The sequence below is a fragment of the Anomalospiza imberbis genome, chromosome 23 (genome assembly GCF_031753505.1).
Source record: "Anomalospiza imberbis isolate Cuckoo-Finch-1a 21T00152 chromosome 23, ASM3175350v1, whole genome shotgun sequence".
Lineage (NCBI taxonomy): Eukaryota > Metazoa > Chordata > Aves > Passeriformes > Viduidae > Anomalospiza > Anomalospiza imberbis.
Window position 1 is genome coordinate 4,163,270 of NC_089703.1, and position 20,870 is coordinate 4,184,139.

The following is a 20,870-nucleotide window of genomic DNA, read 5'->3' on the forward strand; positions in this document are numbered from 1 at the left end:
AGTATTTCACTCAGTGCTGGGCAAGCCAGAGACACAGACACACAATGCAGTGGTACCGACCACTACTGCTGGTGCTCCTGCAGATAAACAGGTAAACACTAACTGAATTAATCCACCTTCCTGACTCCCTCATGTTTCAGGAAGAGTTTCCGTAACTGGTAACTCCAACTTTTTATTCCCCACACACCAGATTCCAATTTTGCTTTTGATACTACATTTCAGGATAATCATGTACAGTTAACAAGGACGAGCCACAACAGATGACACAGGTTAGGAAAAGCACACGAGGTCCATCAACTGGAGGAAATAATACTCCACCTTATTTTCCCACAAGACAGACAAAGGATTTGGAGCCACTTTACAGCCCCTGTCCAGGAATCCAGACACACATTTGTTGCTGCTGAACTATGTCATCTACAACACCCACTTTGTGGAGGAACATGGAAGTGTCAAAGAGCAAAACACCCTAATACCACTGACCAATATTCAGAGGTATTTTGACAGGTTACTAATGACAGGCATTTAAATATCATCAACATTTTATACTTTGTGTACAATATGCTAAAACTATGAAGTTCTTTTTTTATTTAGGCTATGATTAAGTGTAAAAAAGTTAATTCATTAATTTAATTTATTCAAAAGAGTTTAACTTGGAGTTAAAAAAGTCACGAGGGCAGTGAATTACTTCAAACCCTCCATCTGTTTGCTCTGCTTTACAGCAGTCACTCCAGTTCCAGCACTGTGACATACTAACTGCCCAGCATTACAAGATCAGCTCTTTTTCACTGACCCTAACATGAACTAAAGGGAAGGGAAAAAAAGCCAGGTTTTCCTAAGAGGAAGATGAGGATCTGTATCTTAGCATGAACAGGTATTACTGCCCTTGCTCAAAATCACCCGGATTGGTAGGTAACCTTCCAATATTGCTCAATCCTCAGCCCGCTCACAGCAGTCACTAGGGCTGTAAACACAACTGAGGAACTGCAAACACAACGCCAGCAACACATTCCTGCTTTGCACATTAAGCAAAGCATAGAATTTCATTAATTTCACAAAATAAACCCACAATTAAGTGCTTCTGTTAGAGAAATTGCCATCTCATTCACTGATCAGCCTCAAACCCCAACCACATGCGCAGCGGGAGGAGCCGCCCCCGCATGCCAGACAGCCCCAGTCAGGTGTACCAACACTTTGCTACTGCTCTCCTCTGCAAACACTGTTTCCCCTGCATTTCACTTGTTCAAAACAAGTGGGGTTCCTCCACTTCTGCTGGTGGCCAAGAGGAGGAGCAGGCTCTGGATGAACAGTACCATCGACTGGCAGCACAGGCACCCAGCTTGCTGGTGACAAAGCCAGGTGGGAGAGGTCTCTCTGAGGCACAGGACCTCACAGACCACCAGCACTGAAACGAAGGGTGAGAATCGACACTGGCACTCTGGATTTTATGGATGCTCTGGCTGCTCCAGCCCTCGGCAAACACTTTGCCCCCAGCGAGGTGTCACCTGCCATTCCCAAGCCCTTGTTGTAATGAGCCTCAGTCCCCAGCTCAGCACCACGCAAAGGGCACCCCCAGGTGCCAGAGGAGCTGCTATGTGGGAGCGCACACAAGCTGGTCCACAGCCACTTCCTTGCTGCTCCTCCAGCGGGGCATCATCAGGTGGAACAGAAACCAACAGCATTTCTAGTAACAGCATTTGCCATCACCATCGGAGTATTTTATACTGTGATCATGTGGGCAGCAGGCAGTTAGTCTAAACTCAATATTCTTATTGCTTTTGAGAAACCCCAGAGCTGACACAGACCACGAGGATGTCCCAGCCCTGGGAGTGCTCCTAAGCAGGCACAGGGCTCTCACAACTGCTGCCAGTGGCCTCTGGCTTTGGGAACCACGCTCCAGCTGAACACACCTGAATGAATTGATGCAAAACATTTAAAAAATATGCTGGACTTCAGAGTCCACAGGGAGCTGTACTGAGCACTGCTCCTTTTCCACGGAGTTTTGCCATCTTGAGGGGACACTGTGACCTAGACCAACAACCCTTCCCTGCTCCAGCTGGGCTGGTGACAGAAACTGGTCCCACACACTCGCTCAACATCACATATTTGTAACACATTCAGCTACTTTGGTGAATAAGGAATGGACTGGAACACGCAGTGAAGAGTTACAATACACCTCACCATCCGGGGCAGCCTTAAAACAAGGTTGTTTTTAAAGTTTTCTGATATAAGAGTCGATTCTAAAAGGCACTTAAGAGACATTAAAAAAAAAAAAAGCAGTAGCAGTAGCCCTGCTGCCGGGTCTGTAGCAGAGCGGGGCTTCGATGTACAAACGTGTGGCGACAGGAGCCGTGCGGTGACCAGCTGCCCTCCACTCAGCTGCCGGCGGCCGAGGGCGGCTGGAGGAGCAGGCAGCAAGAATGCATTGCTTTCACTTCCTCCCCGGCAGCATTTCAGAGCATCACAGCCAGCCCAAGGCTGCAGACTCGCTCCCCCTATCAGTCTGGGTCCCTCACGTCCCTCAGGCAATTCTCCAAACCTTCAAGATCCTCTCTGTGCTTTAGAGAAAAGATGGCAAATAACTCGTTGTCAAGTGAAAAGGAGAATGTCACTGTCATGCGAGCAAAGTAAGGACACCAGAGCACATCGAGATGTCAGTGAACACACGACTCGGGCCCCCAGGCAGCAGAGGCAGAGGGTTTCTTCCTATGCTAAATAATGCTCAAATACAGTTTCATAATTGCATTATTTGAATACTCTCCCAAGCAGTACCTGAGCATGGAATCTGCAAAATGTGGATGCTGGCGGACTCTAGAGAGCAGGGCAGTTCTGCCATGCCCCTCCAGACAAGCCTAAGCACATGGAGCAATTGCTGCTGGCTTTTCCTACCATGGAAGTTCTGGGCTTCTCCCAGGAGACTGTAAATAGAGAATCCTGTTGGAACTAAAGCCCAAGATAGCATTTTACATTTCCAATGTTTAACTTTTTCTTCTTTCTCACACCGTGTCATTAAGTGTTTACAAGGATGATTAATGACTGCGGCTGCCAACTGTTAACGAACGGCATCTCTGTTCAGAGCTGCAATCCAGTGTCTGGCAAGCACTGTGCACAGACAAGGTTACTCCAACATCCTTGAGCCCCAGCACCCTGGGAAGCTCCTGCTTCCGAGACAGAAGGCAGTGGGATGCATCTCCTGCAGACAACGTATCTTGCTGTCCAAAGTAACTAACAGGTAATGAGGCACCAGCTTCACCACCTGCCAGGGAACACGGGAGTTCAGCTGGAGCACCTGAAGCAGCCCTGCTTTGAGAACCCAGCCCCACTCCCACGGGAGGGAGCTGAGATCCAGTGCTCCCAAAATTCTCACTCAAGCTGCACTGCCAGCACATGGAGCCAGAAGCCTTTGCTCCATCCACTCACTGAAACCAAACTGGATCTGCATTTCACAAACCCTAAAATAGTTCATAGCGAACAACAACTAAACCCTTAGAGTGAGGAACTCCCTCACAAGCACAAACCACTGCAGAAGTTTCTCACAACTAACTCATTTGTCTTAATGTGAGAAATAATATGAAAGCCCCATCTCTATCCTCTCCTAGAGCTGGAGAAATAAGCACAATGCACCATTGCAGGCATTAAAAAAATGTAAATCTGTAATTAAATTGCTAGACGTAACTTAAGATTTTCTATCTCTGGTAAAAAAAATTGAATTAGACAGAACACTTCCTTCAGTAGGAAATATAAAACCACTATAAACTTGATTTAAGACAAAATGACATCTTGGTATGGAAATGTATTTCCATCAAACATTTCAGTTGCAAATGCACGATCCGATGGAAAGCAAGCACCTCAATACCATGTTTGAACCATTTTTAAGCGCTCCATTTCTCTCACTGCTCATCACGTGATTTTACTACATGTAAAGTCATCCACAGCTCTCAGAGGACACAGTTCCTCCCTCCCAACTACCCAACCCTGAGTAACATCTGACCATCATTCTCAAGCTGGGTCGGAAGCGCTCAGACAAAGCTATTTGCGGTGTTCCCATGGCGATGCTCTACCCCGGCTGCTCCCTGACCTCTGCACCAGCAGCACCAAGAACTCCATGGGAGCCCAGTCCCAGTGACTGCACATGCTCATCCTGCTGCCCACCAGCCCCACAGCTGGGAACACCTGTGTGCTGGGCTTCGGGGCTACAAGAGACAGGCAAGAGCTGTGTTCAAGTCTCCTTGATCCATCCCCATGTGAAGGAGCACAAAGGGAACGCTTAGGAGTCGGGTTGTGGCTGGGTTGGGGGGGTTGGCCCCCACCACCCTGGGGATGAACCCAACGCCAGTGTCTGCTACGCTCAAGCTCTGCAGCTCCTGGTGAGACTCCACACCCGTGACTGCCAAACATGCACCATTTGAGAGAGGACAGCATTGTCACACATGTTCAGATCTGTAAGTTGTTTAGGCATTTCATTTCTTTTCCATCTTTTACTAAACTTCCCTGTCCAGGAGACACCTCAAACACAGGACCAGGGATTCTGAAATCAGTACAAAAATTCTGGAAATAACACTGTATAAAAATACAACTTTTTCTTCTCTACTTTACAACTTATGTCTTCACTAGCAGAGGCAGAACACCTGTGTACTCAGATGAAAAAATTTATTCCCTTAGGAGTGCCTCGGGAATGTAGTCCAACATTATTATTCAGTTATACCCTACAAAAATTTCAAGTTTTATAACAGTGCACGGAATTAAACTTTCAGATTGGGGGTGGGGAAGGCAGTAAAATCTGGAAGCTCAGCTCCTTCCTCCCCCATAATTAACACAAATTTCCAAGACTTCATCTAGGCATAAGACTCTGGCTTTTTCTATTTCCCCCCCCACTCTGAGCTAGTGGGGCCAAAAAATCTCTGGCCACAAGAAAAGCTCTTTCATTTAAATCATGCAACAGGGATACTGCACCAGCCACACCACACAGGCTGGCAGAGTCAGCATGAGTTACAACCCATGGACAGACCCAGCTCCAACATCCCCATGGCATAACAGCCTCAGTGAGAGATTTGTGAAGAGGAGATACAAACGAGAGAGCAATCTGACATTCAATAAGACCGACGGGCTGAATCTGGTTTTAATGTCTCAGCTGATGACCTGTGTCTATCAGCAAACAATCCATCCAGAATTACAGCACCAGACAATCCCACCCCAGCAATATACTGGTGAGCACCGGCAGAGCTGCTCACTCCCCACTCCCCAAAACACTGACACGACCTTTAGGAGAACAGCCACGCTCCCAAATTCCCCTCTAACCTAATACACCACACCAAGCACCTGCACCTTCCTGCTTCTGCTCATGAATAATAACTGTTTTCAGCTGCATCATGAATTTTGCCATATCCTGCACTCACAGGAAGCTCCACACACCAATCCTACCCAAAGCCATGTGTGCACAAAGTTCTGCACTGGGGACAGCAGCAACATTAAAGTGACTAAACCCCACCACAAGCAGCTCTTTACAGTAGGAGGGACGAGCATCGTTCTGTCACAAACCTGTGCAGAGCTTGCTTGCCCCCAGCTGTGTTTGTCCAAACATCATCTGTCAGAGCCACTGGAATTGTCACTGCTCCATGCCCTGTCCCCATCAATACAAACACTATCACAGAATAAACCGCAACCCACATCTTCTACGATTTACATTTCAATTCAAATGACCCAAGACAAAAACATCTACACAAAAAAGCCAAGGCCAGCAACTGCCCCGAAGACCCGATTCATTCTATCACATACTGGGTATGTTAAAAATAAATACCCGATTGTAACTTCCAGACACCAAAAGGAAGAGGGGTAGGGACTCCAATTTTGAAAAATACACACAAGTCACCGCTCTGTGATTGATTCTACGCTCAGCAAACACACACACAGAAGTGAGCTGTGTTTGATCCTGCACTCAGCTGCCACTTGCAGGTGTTAAACTCATGAGCACAGGTTCTGTTAACAAGTTTAGATCTACAAACGAGGGATCAGAGGAACAGGACCAGTCAGCTCGCAACAAGCAGACACTAACTGGAGTTTTACAGTAATTTCTCTAAGTGGATTTCCTCTATTATTAAGTGATTCCCATAAATATGGCAAGACAGAGCTACTAAAAACTAAAACTACACACTGTGGGTATTGCCACGGGACATTCTGCATTGCTGCACAGCCGGAATAAAGCCTAGGGATTGTAGAGCTACCTAGGTTGTTCTTTAACTTCACCTTGGCCCACAGAATTTAGAAGACTTCTTTTTTATTTAAATTACCCCAACCATAATGAAGTAACAGGTGATCTGTGAACCAGCATACTCAGAGTAACTGGATTCCAGTAAAAAACAGCAGTTCTGTGTTTTCCTTATTCTTAACGAGATTCTTAACTCAGACAGAGGTAAGCTGGTTATTTCCCAGGACCCTGTGTGGCAAGAAAGAACACACACCACTTTTTTGTTCATAAGTCTTCATGCACAGGAAAGTAACACTTTGTTCATCATGATGCAAACACACCTATCTAATTTTAAACCATTTTGAAACAGGTCATTAAGGTGATGTGAAATCTGACTCTGAGACAAGTCACACACACGAGCAATAGACTCCTAGAAGTCTAAAATAGAAGTCAACTTCCACATTTGCCTTCAAGCCTCACTTAAAGCTTACTTTCAGTATGTACTAGGACTCATTATTTATGGAACAGGTTCCAGAGCCAGGGAATTCATATCCTGTAACTTGCACGGCATGCTCTTACGAAACAATCCATAAGCAGTAAGTAAGCTGGTACATTTAAGAATAAGTAAGAGATTTAACTACCTCGTTAGTGTTCCAGCGGTGCCTCTCTTTCGGTAAACTTGAACATTTTGGTAGACATTCAAGCAGCTTCTTCGGTAAAAAGATTTTTACATGACTGCCATTGCTGTTCCCATGATCATCTAGAAAAAAGAGGAGACACATGATGCATATACAGGAGAATGGATGGTTGCAACCAGGAGACTCAAGCGATGACAAGACTTGGAAACCCCCCCAGTTCCCCTGTCCAAAAAGAGCAAATTGCCATGCCAATAAGACAAATAACAGCTTTTTCTGTTGAAACTGCAACTTTATTTCAGAAATATACAGTTTAATTCTTTCCGGTTGCAAAGTTTTAGAAGAACTTCAATGGATTTGGACACGAGGAGCCTGTGTGTGCTTACCTGTGCCTATTTTAGTTCATTATTTCCCTCTGTAGCAAATTTTACAAGCAACAGCAACAAAACACTGTAGAAGCTGTGACCACAGCAGCACGACCTGCCAGGGAAGTCATAAATGAAGTTCACACTTGACAGGATTTGCAAGTAAATAAGCACAGAACCCCAGCACCTGCTATAATTTTGTCAAGCTGCAGCAGAAATGCAACTCAAGTTCTGTTAGTTCATTTAAAACTAAAACACACCATACCTGATCAAACCCAGTTTACTTCTATTTCCATTCACAACTCAGAAAGTAAATGTAGTTCCTCAACATAAGAGTGAGGAAGAGGAATGGAAATTTTCCTATCTCACCATGCTCAAGGGTCTCAAAAGCAGAAATACTAAATAATACAAAATTATTCTTTTTTACTGCTAAATATGTAGAAGGTGCATCAATTCCCCTTAAAAGACCCAAGTCCCAAAAGGCCCTGCAATCCCACACCAGCAGCACCTTGAAGGTGCCTATCACTCTCTAACACCATCCAAAGAATCAAAGCACCCATGAAATGCACGTGTTTATCAACCAAATTAGTCCCCACAGGAAAGGGAACTGGAGCAGCAGCATAAGAGAGACCAGTCACAATGCAGAACTTTATCAGCTCTCCCTCCAAACACACCATATCTCTGTCATCTTCCACCAGCCTCATGCATCCCGTGGACAGATCCTGGGCAGTGCTACACAAGCAGTACAGTTACTCACTGGCATTTTACTCTACAAAATTAATTTATAGTCATTTCCCAGTTGGAAATGTACAGAAAAAGGTTATTAACTTCATTTTACACATCTAATCATTTTATATCCTAAAACACATGCCAGCACTATGATAAAACTCCTCTGCAATTCTGTACAACACAGACATTCCCTGTGACCTGCAGTGAACCCGACAGAGCCTGGCCCACGATCATTCTTAGAAATTACTTAGGAATTGCAGAGACTTCACACCAGCAGCCAGACATCCCTGGTATTCTTAAAGCTTGATTAGACTCTTGGATGTGTCAAGTTCAACAATATACATGCTGTTAAATCAACTGCTCATGCAAGCCCAGCAGATGAGTTTACAAGATAAGCAGCGATGTGTATGATAAACGTGAGCTGCTCTGTAATTTATGAGTCCTGCACGCTCCCTGAGTTACTGGGAACTTTACTGTGCAACTGTGTTGGACTAAATCAACAGGGCTGCCACTTCCCAACTTCCTCCTGGGCAAGGAGCAGCCAGGCAGGATTGATTTCTGCTGGACTGCTAAAGAAATCAGGGAGAGGGTGCTCTCCATTACGCCATTCCAGGATTTCTGTTTGGATATTGAGTATTTCAGACCATGACTCTGCTGCCTTAAGTTTTATCTTTCATATTATCCAGATTCTGTACTGCATCAGTATATAACTCTGAACTCCATATAAAGAGTTAGCAAGTGCTCCTCACAGTTCAGGCACACAGAACAATCCTTTTCCAGTCGGAGAATCAAGGACACCGTTGCAGCTTCAGGCCCAAAAAGTGTAAACAACAGCGAGCTGAGGAGAGCAATCTGGGAGGATGGGACTGCAAACCTAAAGCTGTAATCAGACAATTAATCCCAATATGTAAATGGACCAAAACTTATAAAAGTGTGAAAACTCGTGACCGCCATCCGTCTTGGGTGTAGCCTTGGTCAGGCTCTTGCACTGCCCAAGGTGTATCCTTGGATGGCCTTCTAATAAATCTACCTTATTCCTTTAACACTGTCTAGCCTCTGTTCTAGGTAGCCTCAAAGGTATCAGCTCTACAGGGGTTTTGGCCACATCCTTTCCCCAGCCAATGCTCTGCACATATGATTGTCACCGCTATTTCCCTGCACTTGGGCCACTCAAAGCCTCACAGACACCCACGTTGTGATACCTGGGGTTATCCACAAAAACACAACTTGCCTGTGGCAAAGACCAGAGCCAGGCAAGGCCTGCCACGCCAGCAGCTCCCAGCCATTTCCAGATCCACCTCCCAGTGCAGCCAATACTCTCTTCCCACTCCCTGCATTCATTTTACACCATTTCCATTTCTCATTCAAAACATTGCACTGCTCTACATTCAATTCATTAAGGCACAAAGTATTTTACAGCACACATTATTGCTTTTATCAGCCAAACTACATCCCAGTTACATCTCATCAGCTTATTTTCCATGGGCACATTTTAATTGACATTAATTGTATTACTTCCCCTTACCTCCGTATCAGTCAAGCCCTCTATCACTCCTTCCATTATTTTGCAGGGCTGGCAGACCTCTAATTATTCAGCTCGTTTTATTAACTTTCTTCCATTGTCATCAATTATCAGTATTATTAATCCAGAAAGTGCCTATGGATAATAGAGCCCTTTAAAATGTTTTGGTAGAAGTTGTCAGAACTTGCTGACGCTAAACCTTCCAACTCCTGTTGTTAGCATCTCCCACCTTCTGTTATTACAGCAATGGAAGGTCATTCTCACCATCCTGTAACACGACTACATCTCACGGATGCCTCCCTTTGCTGCATTTAGCAATGGCATTTCCTCACTCCAAAAAAATCCCCTATGTGAAAAACAACTGCCTCCTGCCTCAATCCAACCAGCTTTTCGTTATGGACTCCTCAAGCCGTGCAGTCAGAACAACACACAACCACCACAGTATGGCATGCAAATCCTAAATCCGGTGACCTCTAAACCGGGTCTGACCTTGGAATAGGATGAAATCAGCCAACCAGCTATGAGAGTGAAGAACCCAAAGCCCCAAATGATGTACACATTTGCCTTCAAACTTGCTTCTCAGTCCTCTGGAATTACACAATATATTCCTACAGAGAGGAAATGTCTGGAGAAGCTGGGAACAGGAGAGGAGAAGAGGATTATTCCCCCAGGAGCACTGAGGGTACTGGTGGAACAAGAGTTCTCGTTCTTCCAAATGAACCGCCACTTTTTCTGGTCCTGTTCCTCACAAATAACACTATGACATTTTTAAGGAGGTGGAGCAATGCCCCCCCCACATCAAATCTGCCATTGCTAGTGCAGCTGATGAGCCCATCCACCACCATGGGGGCTCCTGGTGAAGGCAGAGGAACAAGGGTCCACATCGCTCTGCAGCCCTGCTCATCCAGCACCGCAGGCAGAGTACCCAGCAGGCAAACTCCTCCATTTATCACCAACTAAAATTTCCTCGGTAGCTAAAAGCAGGAGCTGCAACATCCCAGCACTGATTTGGTTTTACTCTGCAAATCCAGATTTTTACTTTAACTTTCTCCTAATTTATTTTTGCCACGGGTGCAACTAACAACACCAAGATCTGCAAATCCATCCAGTGTCAATAAAAAGTGTCTGTGCAAGCAGAGCCACACTGGCACGGGAAGGATTTGCCAGTAAAGCTCTATCAACACGGGGGTTTTTAGTGCAGAGCTGGCCACAGCTCAAAAATGTTTCCCAAGGCAGGCACAGCCACAGCTGAGAACTCAAGTAAGGAAGCTACAGACTAAAATATAGCAGCCTACAATGTGTCCTGTTATAATTCAGGATGAAAGTGCAAAATTTAAGTTCCATTAGCAATCTTCAAAATTACTTATTAGCAAACCAGAAACTCATGTAGAATTAAGAAAGTGTAAGTATTATAAAGTTCATGGAAAGTTCCACATTAATTATACCACATAAACCCTTCGTCATTTTATGGGTTTCTTCATGCTCCTTGCACTTTATCCTCCCAAGGGATGCACCACGGGCCATAAAACTTTGAAGTGCACAACAGCAAATCACAGAGAGTCTGTGCTCTACCCCTACTCTCCAAACAACCCCTTACCCCCTTTTCCTTTAACTGGTTCTTAAATCTTTGGAGATCCTGGAGGTGAATTTAGACCTGCAGCCCCATTAACTACCACAGTTTGCCTATATAATATGTAATTAGAAAATAAAGGGTGTTCATCAGCTGGTGATATGCTGACAGGCCTATTCTGGAAATAAATAACAAGCAAGCTATAAACTCACAAACACAAGTTTTATAAACCCATTATTATGAAATAATAACTTAGGGCTAGTCATCTCCTTAACAACCTCAAGAGAGGGAAGAGGTGTTTAAATATTACAAATGGGCACTTTAGTACAAAACAAACTACTAAAATCCCAATTTCATGCTTATTTGGAGAAGGGGCAGGCATCCAGCTGACCCCAGCACCACTGACCAACCACTGAGCTGGCAGAATTGCAGCCCTACAGTGAACAAGTGGCGCCACAAAAACAGTGCACAGAGGCCACCATAGCCACCCAGTCACTTGCTGACCTCCAGACACAGACAAATCCAACAAACTCCACCTGGAAGAAATAAATGCAAATAATTACTCCAGATCCAAACTGCAGGACTGCCATGCTATTTCTCACAGTTAAACTTCAATCCTGGCATCTTCCATCCATAAACAAGCAGCAACAGAAGCAAACCCAACAGCTCTTGGTCTGTTTGCTAGAAATATTTGTATCATTACAGTAGTAAATCTATTGGCAACAAAAGCAGATTTCTAAATATCAATCAAGAGTGGCTAAGAGAAGATAAGCAGGTCCAGCTCTGCAGTGCTGCTGTCTCAGCAGGGCTCCGCTGGATGCCAGCACTCGGTCAGACACTGGCTGAGCAAATGCATTCCCAGGCCTCCAGCACGGGATGCAGCCCAGGGCTGAGGGGAGCACCAAGGACAGAATAAGCAGTTCAGGCAAAAGTAAAAAATACACAAAAGGAGCAAAAAGACCCAACACAAACCAACATGTGCATGGCCATGACTGCTGCCTGCATGGAATAATTGAGGAAGGAAAAAACCCAGAAAGGATGAGGAGGAACTCACAGGAATGGTGGCAGTATGAAGGATGAGCAACAAAACAATTTTCCTCTAGAAGTTACTGTATCTAGCCTTAGTGCCTTGGAATATTTGTGATAAATACTTTGTTGCTATGACAAACTCTACAAACAATTCTAAAACCATAAGAAACACAAATATAGCTAAAGCTGCTGTTGTGCATCAGTGGCCCAGTTCTCCCCACATGCTACACCAAAGTCCTGTTGTCATTTTCACATAGCATAAAGTTTCTTGACATTTTATAACTAAATTCAGTGTGAACACTAGTTAGGTAAAACTGCAAATGGTGCATTTTGGGGAAGGGTTGAGAATCAAATTTTCCCTAATGAAGGCCCACACACTGGCTGAGGGCTGGGTGACACAATCAGCTGTTTATTTCTCATGCCATACGCTCAGTGCCCAGCGCAATACTTGAGAGTCTACTTTCCCCCACCAGCAAAACAAGCTCCTCTTTCCCTCTCCCACCTAGGCAGGCTCCAAGCATTTGCTAATGGAGCAAGAGATTGAATTCCTTTACAGTCAGAAGGCGCATACAAGGACCTACTCTAAAAGCAAACTTTTGGAGTGTTCAAACAGTGCAGTCGCTTCAGCCTCTCCTTGTAGCTTCTCATGTTCATACTTGACTTCCACTGCTTTGCTGCTAAATCTGACAAGTGCACCAGAACGATGAAACCGTTGCTCACCATCAAAAACTCTGGTTGAGACAGGTCATCAACTCCTTCACCCCTTGGTTTTCACTAAAATTACATCATCAAATTCAATGTCAATGAAGTCAAGGAGTGGTGGATATACTGGCCAGGTCTAGCAAAAAATCAACCATCTTTTTTATTCAGTTTCCAATACTACAGTTGTTCTCAACACTACAACACATTTCCCAGACGTCCTCACATATTGGCTAAGGCTGGGGCAGTCACTTACTTTGACCCTACATGCTGGCAGCCACCAGCAACAGATATTTTCACTTCTTTCTTTTCATACCACAAAGAGTTTGAGTTTGGAAACCCACTTGGAGAGCTGGCTGGAAGAACTCAGCCCCCTGAACCAAAGCATGCGATGTGAGCACTGAACCAAAGCGAGGACAGTGAGCACTCCATGTCCAGTGAGAACAGTCTGCTGTCATTCATCCAGAGCCATGACTGCCCCTGAGCACAGAGTGGCCCTTCAGCATTGGCCTGGCAATAGGGCAGGTGCCGTACCCCAAAGGCACCGGCACCCGCAGGCAAACCTGCCTTTCCAAACCCACGGGGTTTAACACAGCGCTAACACAACACAGGGCTGCCAGGAGCCAAGGAAGGTGAAAACAGGACACAAAGTGAGGGGAGAAAACTACAAAGTGAAATCTCAGCAAGGTGTGGAAGTGGAAGCCAGGGAACACCGAAGCTGCAGGAAGCTGCTGGAAGCACTGCATTTCAATTAACCAGCCCGGTATTCCACAAGCACTCCACCCAGCCTGGTTTCACTCCTTGGCAATGTTTGGGTTTGTTGGTTGGGGTTTTTTTCCTTTCAGACACATGTGGCTTATTGAAGCAGAGACAGAGAGACACTGAAAAAGAAAGGTCACATTCCAGCTCCCTCTTTCTGAAGGATGTCTGGACAGAGGGAGGACAGCTACTGCCCCTTCCTCCAACAACACCCACCAATGTAAGGAGGTCTTTATAAGAGCCATTTAAGACCACTAGTAATGTAAGGTCAGCACTGAGTCTTAAATACTAAATTTAAAGGTATCCAATTTAACTGCACTTCGACATCATCGCTTCACTACATCATTTTCTGAAACAGAAAATGAAATCTAAGTTAATACATCTCCAAGAAGATTTCCTACATACGTACCTTTAAAACTAACACAAATAAATCAAAAAACCTTTAAGCCAAAGTAATTGTGAAAATCATTAACAAGAAGAGATGCAGAATTAAATTTTAAAAACAGACTTTTAAACAAGCCCTAAGCTTTGCATCAGGAATAACAGGATTGTAGTACCAAAAGTACTCAAAAAACCAACCTCATAATCATATAGTTCCTCCTGTTTGGAAAAAAGGAATGAAACCCACTCCCTGAACCCGTCCTGTTGGCTGACAGCCCATGAAGAGGGTCTAGAAACTTCACCAGGAGAGTTTGCTTTCAATTCTGACAACAGAAATTTTGGTAAAATCCAAACGCTGAGATTCAGCAAAAATTCTGGGGCAAGGAGTGGACTGAGCCGAGCGTCAAATGCTGCCTCCTCCCCGTGACAGTCCGATCCTGCAGCACACAACCCCAGCCATCAGCACATCCTAAGTTCAGGTTCGTTTAGTAATAAAACCTTAGGTAACACTTCCACAAAGGAAGTAAATATTTTGTTGTTTAACAACCAAATCTGGAATGTTTTGTTTTCAAAAGGCTGTTGTTCCTCCAAAGCCACTAACATCTCCACTTGCCCTCTTCAGTCCGCCACCAGTACCCTCATCTCAGGAGCTGCTGGGAGAAAACACCACCTTCTCCTGCCATCCCATCTATGACCCTGCCTCAACTAACAGACAGAAAATTCAACAACTGCACCTAAACCGACCTCAGCACACAACAAAATTCCGGGCCCCTGCGCCAGCCGCAAGCAAAACACACGGGCACGGGCACTCCTCTCTGCAAAGCTCTCCGTTAGAGGTACCTGGCTGGGAGAACGCAAAATTAAAAGGCTGCCTATGCACATTCTTCCCCTTTTGAACTTTAAATTAGAAAAAGAAAGTTTTTAGAAGGATGCCCTCCTTAGCACCCCCTGATCAAGTTCAGAGCTATCACAGCTGCCAAGATGGCACCGCCAAGGGTCAGTCCTCCCGGCTCAGCTCAAATGCACAAAACACAGCAGGAACTACAAAACCCACAAACCCTCTGCTGCAGGACGGCAAGAGCCACTCAGTCACTGAAGCAGCCTTATCCTGCCCGAGGAAACCAGAAAAGAGGAAACTCACCCGAGTTCTCCAAGCCGTGGAACTCTGTCCTGCAGCCAGGGGACAGCGGCGCCAGCCTCATTCCAAACCTCAACTCCCGCCAGGGATCTCCCGCTGCTCCCAGAGCACAAAAAGCCCCGATGCTGTCGGCAGGAGCTCCAAAGGCAGGCAGGTCTGCAGAGCCGTGCGCTGCTGCTCAGAGGCTGGTCGCTGCTGCACCGCGCTGGGGGGATGGAGCAGGCGGCTCCCCAATGAAAAGAGCGCCGGCCCGCGAGCTGCCATTTACCTCTGCTTTTAACTCATTGAAGTAACTAAAATCTAAAGCAACTTGTGTTCTCTCCTCCAGCACCTGCTCTACTGGTGAAACACTCTGCTTGAATCATGCCTTAAAAGCATTCCCATTAAAGTTTCTGACAGGTGGAGTTTAGGTTTAAGGAATGAATGGTTTATATGTCGTCTCCTTGAAAATCCACCGCAAAAGTAGGTCAGCGGGGGAGCAGCTCTGTGACTTCGTACGAGATCACCCCGGGCACCGGTGCCGAGCCGGGGTTGCTCCGCTCCCACCTCCGCGATGCTGCACGGGCACAGAGCAGAGACAGCGCCGGCCCAGGCAGCAGAGACACCGGACAGCAGCGCCGGGCACACCGGCGTCTCGCTGGCAGCTCCTGCACAGCCCTACTCGAAAGAGCAAACACAGCTGCTCAGCAAAGACACACCTCACCCGCTGCCCCCTTAAACTAGCTGCCAAGACCAAACATGACAAAAGTTGCAGTAAATAACAAGCGGAAAGGACAAGTTACCTTCCCAGCCAGGGGGCACTGACCTGCCTTGTCCGTAGAGCCGCAGCCTCACAGCGCTGAGCACACTGAAACCTGTGCTTTACACCGGAAAAATCCATCGTACGTTGGCACAGGAAGCCGGAAAAGTAAATCGAACCCAACTGTGCTTTGGTGACAATACTGTCACCCCCAAGAGAATGAAAACGTCACAATCTGAGCCAGGAAGTCCAGGTGAACGCTCCCTCTCTTCTCGCTCACACCCCTGTTAGCCAGGTGGCATTTCACTACTTCAGTGCAGTTAATCATGTACTTCAACGCAAGTGAGAAAAGAATGAAGCCCGACGTTTTCCAGAGCAAAGCAAAGATCGAACGAATGGATTTGGGAGCATCAAAGAGATTAGTAAAAGATGAAGCCAACAACACTCAAAATCACCTCTACTACTTAAATTTTAGGTTTCTGCTGAGCCTTCGAATTTCACGGCGCAATCAAAACTCAAGCCTATGCACAGAGGGCTCTACAGCCAGCAAGAAACAACCCAAAAAATATATTCCCAAAGCAATCTGAGAAAAAAAAAAATCCAGACAAAAGGTGGGATAAGAACCCGTGAATTCTGTGAAGGGATTTCCCAGTAAGGAATGCAAATGGGTTCCAGGCGAGGGTGTACATGTGCTGTGGCGAATAAAGAAAAAAAAAATCCCTATTACTTACTACTAAACACCAATCCTTGAGGTGCCCAAGTACCAGGCCAATCCCTGGGGTGCTGGCATGTTCAGCCGGATTTAGGCAGGGGATGTGAACTGCCCTCTGCTCTCTCCTCCCGCCCCTGTAAAATGGAGGCGCCAACACCGGTACCGGCCGCGACCACCCGGCCGGCGGAGTCCGGGGTAGAACCGCTGCCCGAGCCGGCCGGGACAAACTTACCCCAAATAACGCGAAATATCCAAACCGCCTCCCGCCGAACCCGGGCCACGGCCCCGCTCCCGCCGGGCCGGGGGCAGGAGCGGCAGCAGAGCGGCGCTTCCCCCTTGCGGACGCGCCGGGCCCGCTCCCGCCGCGCCGGCAACTTTCGCCCTCAGTCGGGCGCCCCGGGGCTCCCGGCGGGGCCGGGCCCGCGCCGCGCTCACCTTCGCGCCCGCCGCTCCGCCCGCCCCCGGCCCGGCCGCGGCGCGGAGGCCCCGGTCTGGCGGGGCCGTGGCCAAGGCCACCCTGCTTCCGACGAGCGCGCGCCCGCGAGGCACGTGCGCCGCCGCCGCCGCCGCCGCCGCCGCGGGGGGGGCGGCGGGGGCGGCCCGGCCCGGCCGTGGCGAGCGGCGGCCCCGCGCCGGGGCCTCCATGTTGGCGGCGGGCGGGCACGTGCCGGCGGGCGGCGGGAGGCGGGACCGGGCCCGGCCCGGCCCGGCCCGGCTCGGCCGCCGCGGCCCCCGCGCCACGCGGCCTTCCCTGCCGCACATGGCCCGCCCGCCCGCCGGCCCGGCCCGGCCCCGCGGGGGCGCCGCCGCCGCAAACTTCGCGCCGCGCGGCCCGGCCTGTGTCGCCGCCACCGCCCCGCGGCGGGGCCGTGGCGGGGGGCGGGGGCGGCCCAGCGGGCAGGCCGGGCGCGGGGCCCGGCGCGGGGCGGGGGCGGCCCGGCCGCGTTCTCACCTTCCGGCTTGTTTTCGGCGGCCATTTCCCCTCCGCGCGCCACATCCTCCTCCGCCTCCTCGCGACCGGGACCAGGCGCGCGCCGCCTCCTCCCGCGCCGCCGCCGGCCCGGCCGCCCCGCGCGCACCGCGCACGCCCCGCGCCTCCCATTGGTCAATGTGCCGCACTGACATCCCCGCTGGCCAATCGCGGCAGGCCGGGGGCGGGCCGCCGGAGGGGATGGGCGCGATGGACACAGCGCCCCGCCAATGGCAGCGCGGCAGCGCTTCAGTGGCACGCGCCTCAGCCACTCAGCGGCGGCGCGGGGCGGGCGAGCGGGGGGCGGGACGGAAAGCGTGATCGACGGCCGCAACGGCCACTGGAGGGCCGAGGGCACACAACCGACGGCCGCCGGGACCAATCGCCCCGCGGGGGAGGCGGGACTAAGCGGCTGACGCACGGCGCCGCGCGCGCTGGCGGCCAACGAGCGGTGCCGTCCGCCAGAATGGCGGCGCGCGGCGCCAATGGGGCGCGCGGCCCGGCCGGCCGGCAGCGGCCCCGGCCCCGCCCACTGGCTGCGCGCGGCCCCGGCAGGCACCGCCCCCCCCGCGCCCGGTGACCCCAAACAAAGGCGGCGATTGGCGCGGCCGCCAGTCCCCGCCCGGCGGAGCCGCCCCGCCCCGCGCACCGGAGCCGAGGCTACACCGAGAGAGCGAAATTGCCGCCGCCGAGACGCCCCAGGGCCGTTTTGCGCGAGGCGCCACCTGCGACCTGCGTTTGTCACCGCCCTCAGTAACGCCGAACCGGCGTGTCCTGGTCAGGGGGTCTGCCCCGCTGAGCTGGTCCCAGCGCTTCCGGGAGGGACGGAGGAGCCCCTAGAGCGGAGAACCTTCCGGGCGAGGAGCAGCTCCCCGGCTCTGCCCCCTTCCTAAGTGGCGGACGAAGCCCGGGAGCTGTTTCCCTGCCCTGACCGGCGGCCCCGAGGCTGCAAAAGTTATCTCCCCATTTTTCAGTAGTGCTAGTGAATATTCGGGGTGCTGCAGGCCCTCTTCCACAGCCGCATCGTTCTGGGGTGCAAAGCACGATGCTCGGGTGGAACAGGCGTTCTTAGCACTGTGCAGGGAGATGAGGATTTGCGATTTGAGAACCAAGGAACGGTGGCCAACGCAGATGTTAAGGGTTTGAGAGAGTCCTGCCCATCCCTCGGGCGCCGTTTGTGAGACAGCGTCACAGATCCCACTCAGCATACACTGCATGGGGCCGGGGGGTAGTGAAGGGGCTCCCACGACATGAAGGAAATCGCTCTCTTCTTCTCAAAACTGACGTAGCCCAAGGAGTGGCATGTTCTGGCCTGGCTGAGCCTGCCCCACCTCTGTCAAAGGCTGATGAGCACGGGCACTTCAGCCTCCTTGAGCAGAGCCCTGCAGAACTGGACCACAGCTAATGCCTGCACAATGCAAACCAAGACTGCAACGGCTGTTTCCTTTGATGTGTGTGACTAAACACACAAAAGGGATATTTTCCCTTAGATCCTCCTGGGAGCAGAACTTCTTTAAAAAGACCTGTTGGTGCTTTGGCTTTGCTAAGGACTGAAGCTGTTTCCGAGCCCAGACGAAAGGAGGATGATGTGATGGGCCTCTTCTAAGACAGAAGAAAGGAAAATTCCTTTTTCCTATTTTCAGCAGCTGCTAATCTCGTGGAGCGTGAAAGGCACATTGATGAAGAGGCTCCAGAATGACAGGCTCACTCCCGACGGTCAGAAAGCTCATCTGGTACAATGTCCTATAAATACCCACAAATACTAATGCAGCCACAGGATCAGCTAAAACAGTTGTTTCCTTCAGCGTGGCAAAATATGCTGGAAATGGAAACTTTTCTAGTCGCCACAGTGGCAGTGAGCTACCATTTTCTTGATGAATTCTAGGGAATTTATGTCTCTCCTTGGTTATTCTTTCAAGGTGATCCACATGCTTAGCAGAGACATGACGTAGCCATACATTTGCTGTACTTCATAGTTTGCATTATAGCAAAAGATAATATCAGATTAACAGAGGCATCCCTTGGTGCTGAGGGACAGGAAGCAACTTCCTGATGCAAGTCAGGGACCTTTGGTTGATGCCTCACGGAGGTGTGGAGGGCCAGTCCATGCTGAGTTCCTCCCCAGCGCTCCCCTCAGAGTGGCAGGTGCTGGAGCTATGGACAAACCTGCCTTGCCACCTCTTCTTCAGCAAGAAATGGGCACCAGGCTTAGCCAAGGAGCGCAGCCCGCAGTGCTTCTGCCCTGAGCCAGCTCACCTCCAGCCCCTGTAACATCAGGCCAGCATTCCTAGGCGGCTTGAGTTTCCATGTGGTATCCAGGCAAGACCAAGTAATGAAAAGAGATGAGAGAAATGATGGGCCAACACTGACACAGCTCCTCACTGGTACCAAATACAGGGATGCTGGAGAGCTGTTGGGTTTGTTTTCACAGCCCCCCATGCAAGTGGCAGAACTCAGGCTGCTCCCTGCAAACACACAGCAACTGCTGCTACAAACAGCCTTCCTGTTCTTGCCAAGGGAAACTGGCACAACTGTTCACTCCAGTCACAGCCCTCGCTGCAGTATTCACTGACACCGCTGGACAGGTAACCGTGGGGACTCCACATGGGTCACATCACCCTGACATCACCCACAAACTAAATGAAATGCCAAGTCAGCTCTGTGTGTGCACACACGAGTGTACATCTGTCTCTTCCCTCCAAGGCTTGAGCAGTTCCTTCTGTGCTTCTATGGCTCATTAAAGCAACAAGGTCCGTGCTCTGAAGGACAAGGTTGTTCAGGACTCTGCCTGCCTTCTCCTGGCCTGCACAGCCTGGGAACATAGGAAGTGCTGCTGCACTAGCTGGGAACAGCTCCGCTGCCAGGACTAACACAACCACCCTGACTCCACAGCGGTGTGTACCCTGCTCTATCATGTGTCTTTGGGAGCACTGCCTGGCTTTCCAGATCCTTCCTGGTCTGTAAAGACAATGAGAATTTGTGTCTACGAGGATGAATAAAGCTTTTTTTAAGGGGTTACTTGAAGCAGTGCATGAACTCTGTTCCATCTAGATAATGAACTCATTCTCCTCCTCAACAAGAGGTTTTCTACCAGGAGACACAAACCCCTAGGGAACTGAATCTCCCACACCTGAAATTACCTAATGTTAGGTGTTATTTCTGTACACATAGGTTACTACAGCAATACATAGTTAATGTATACACACAGGTTACTACAGCAGTGTGATACCAGAGATACTAAATGGGGAGTTTTTTCATCCAGTATGCCAGCAAAGCTCCAAATATTTTCATTTAATTCCTGTTCAATAAAATGATAAGAAAGAAGCCATTTGAATTGAAGTGCTGCTGGTATCTTTGAAGTTCCCCAGCTCCCACTGTTTAAAACTCAGACCAATTGTTATTAAGGCACAGAGGTACTGAACTGCACAAGACTCCGTGCAT

At 49.1% G+C, this 20,870-nt stretch overlaps 1 protein-coding gene across 9 annotated transcripts in view; it reads right to left on the reverse strand.

Moving 5' to 3' along the window:
- Positions 1 to 20,870, reverse strand: part of CAMTA1 (calmodulin binding transcription activator 1) — a 242,457-nt gene that overhangs the window by 211,263 nt on the left and 10,324 nt on the right. The window contains exons 1-2 of one of the 9 annotated variants that reach the window (XM_068171511.1): positions 17,412 to 17,960; positions 6,823 to 6,941 (exon numbers count right to left, since the gene is read on the reverse strand). In XM_068171511.1, the coding sequence (XP_068027612.1) occupies positions 6,823 to 6,941; positions 17,412 to 17,436 (144 nt within the window). In that variant the 5' untranslated portion in view covers positions 17,437 to 17,960. Of the gene's footprint in view, positions 1 to 6,822; positions 6,942 to 15,790; positions 15,971 to 17,411; positions 17,961 to 20,870 lie in introns of those variants that run through there. The other 8 variants (XM_068171510.1, XM_068171515.1, XM_068171516.1 and 5 more) reach the window with 8 other exon arrangements.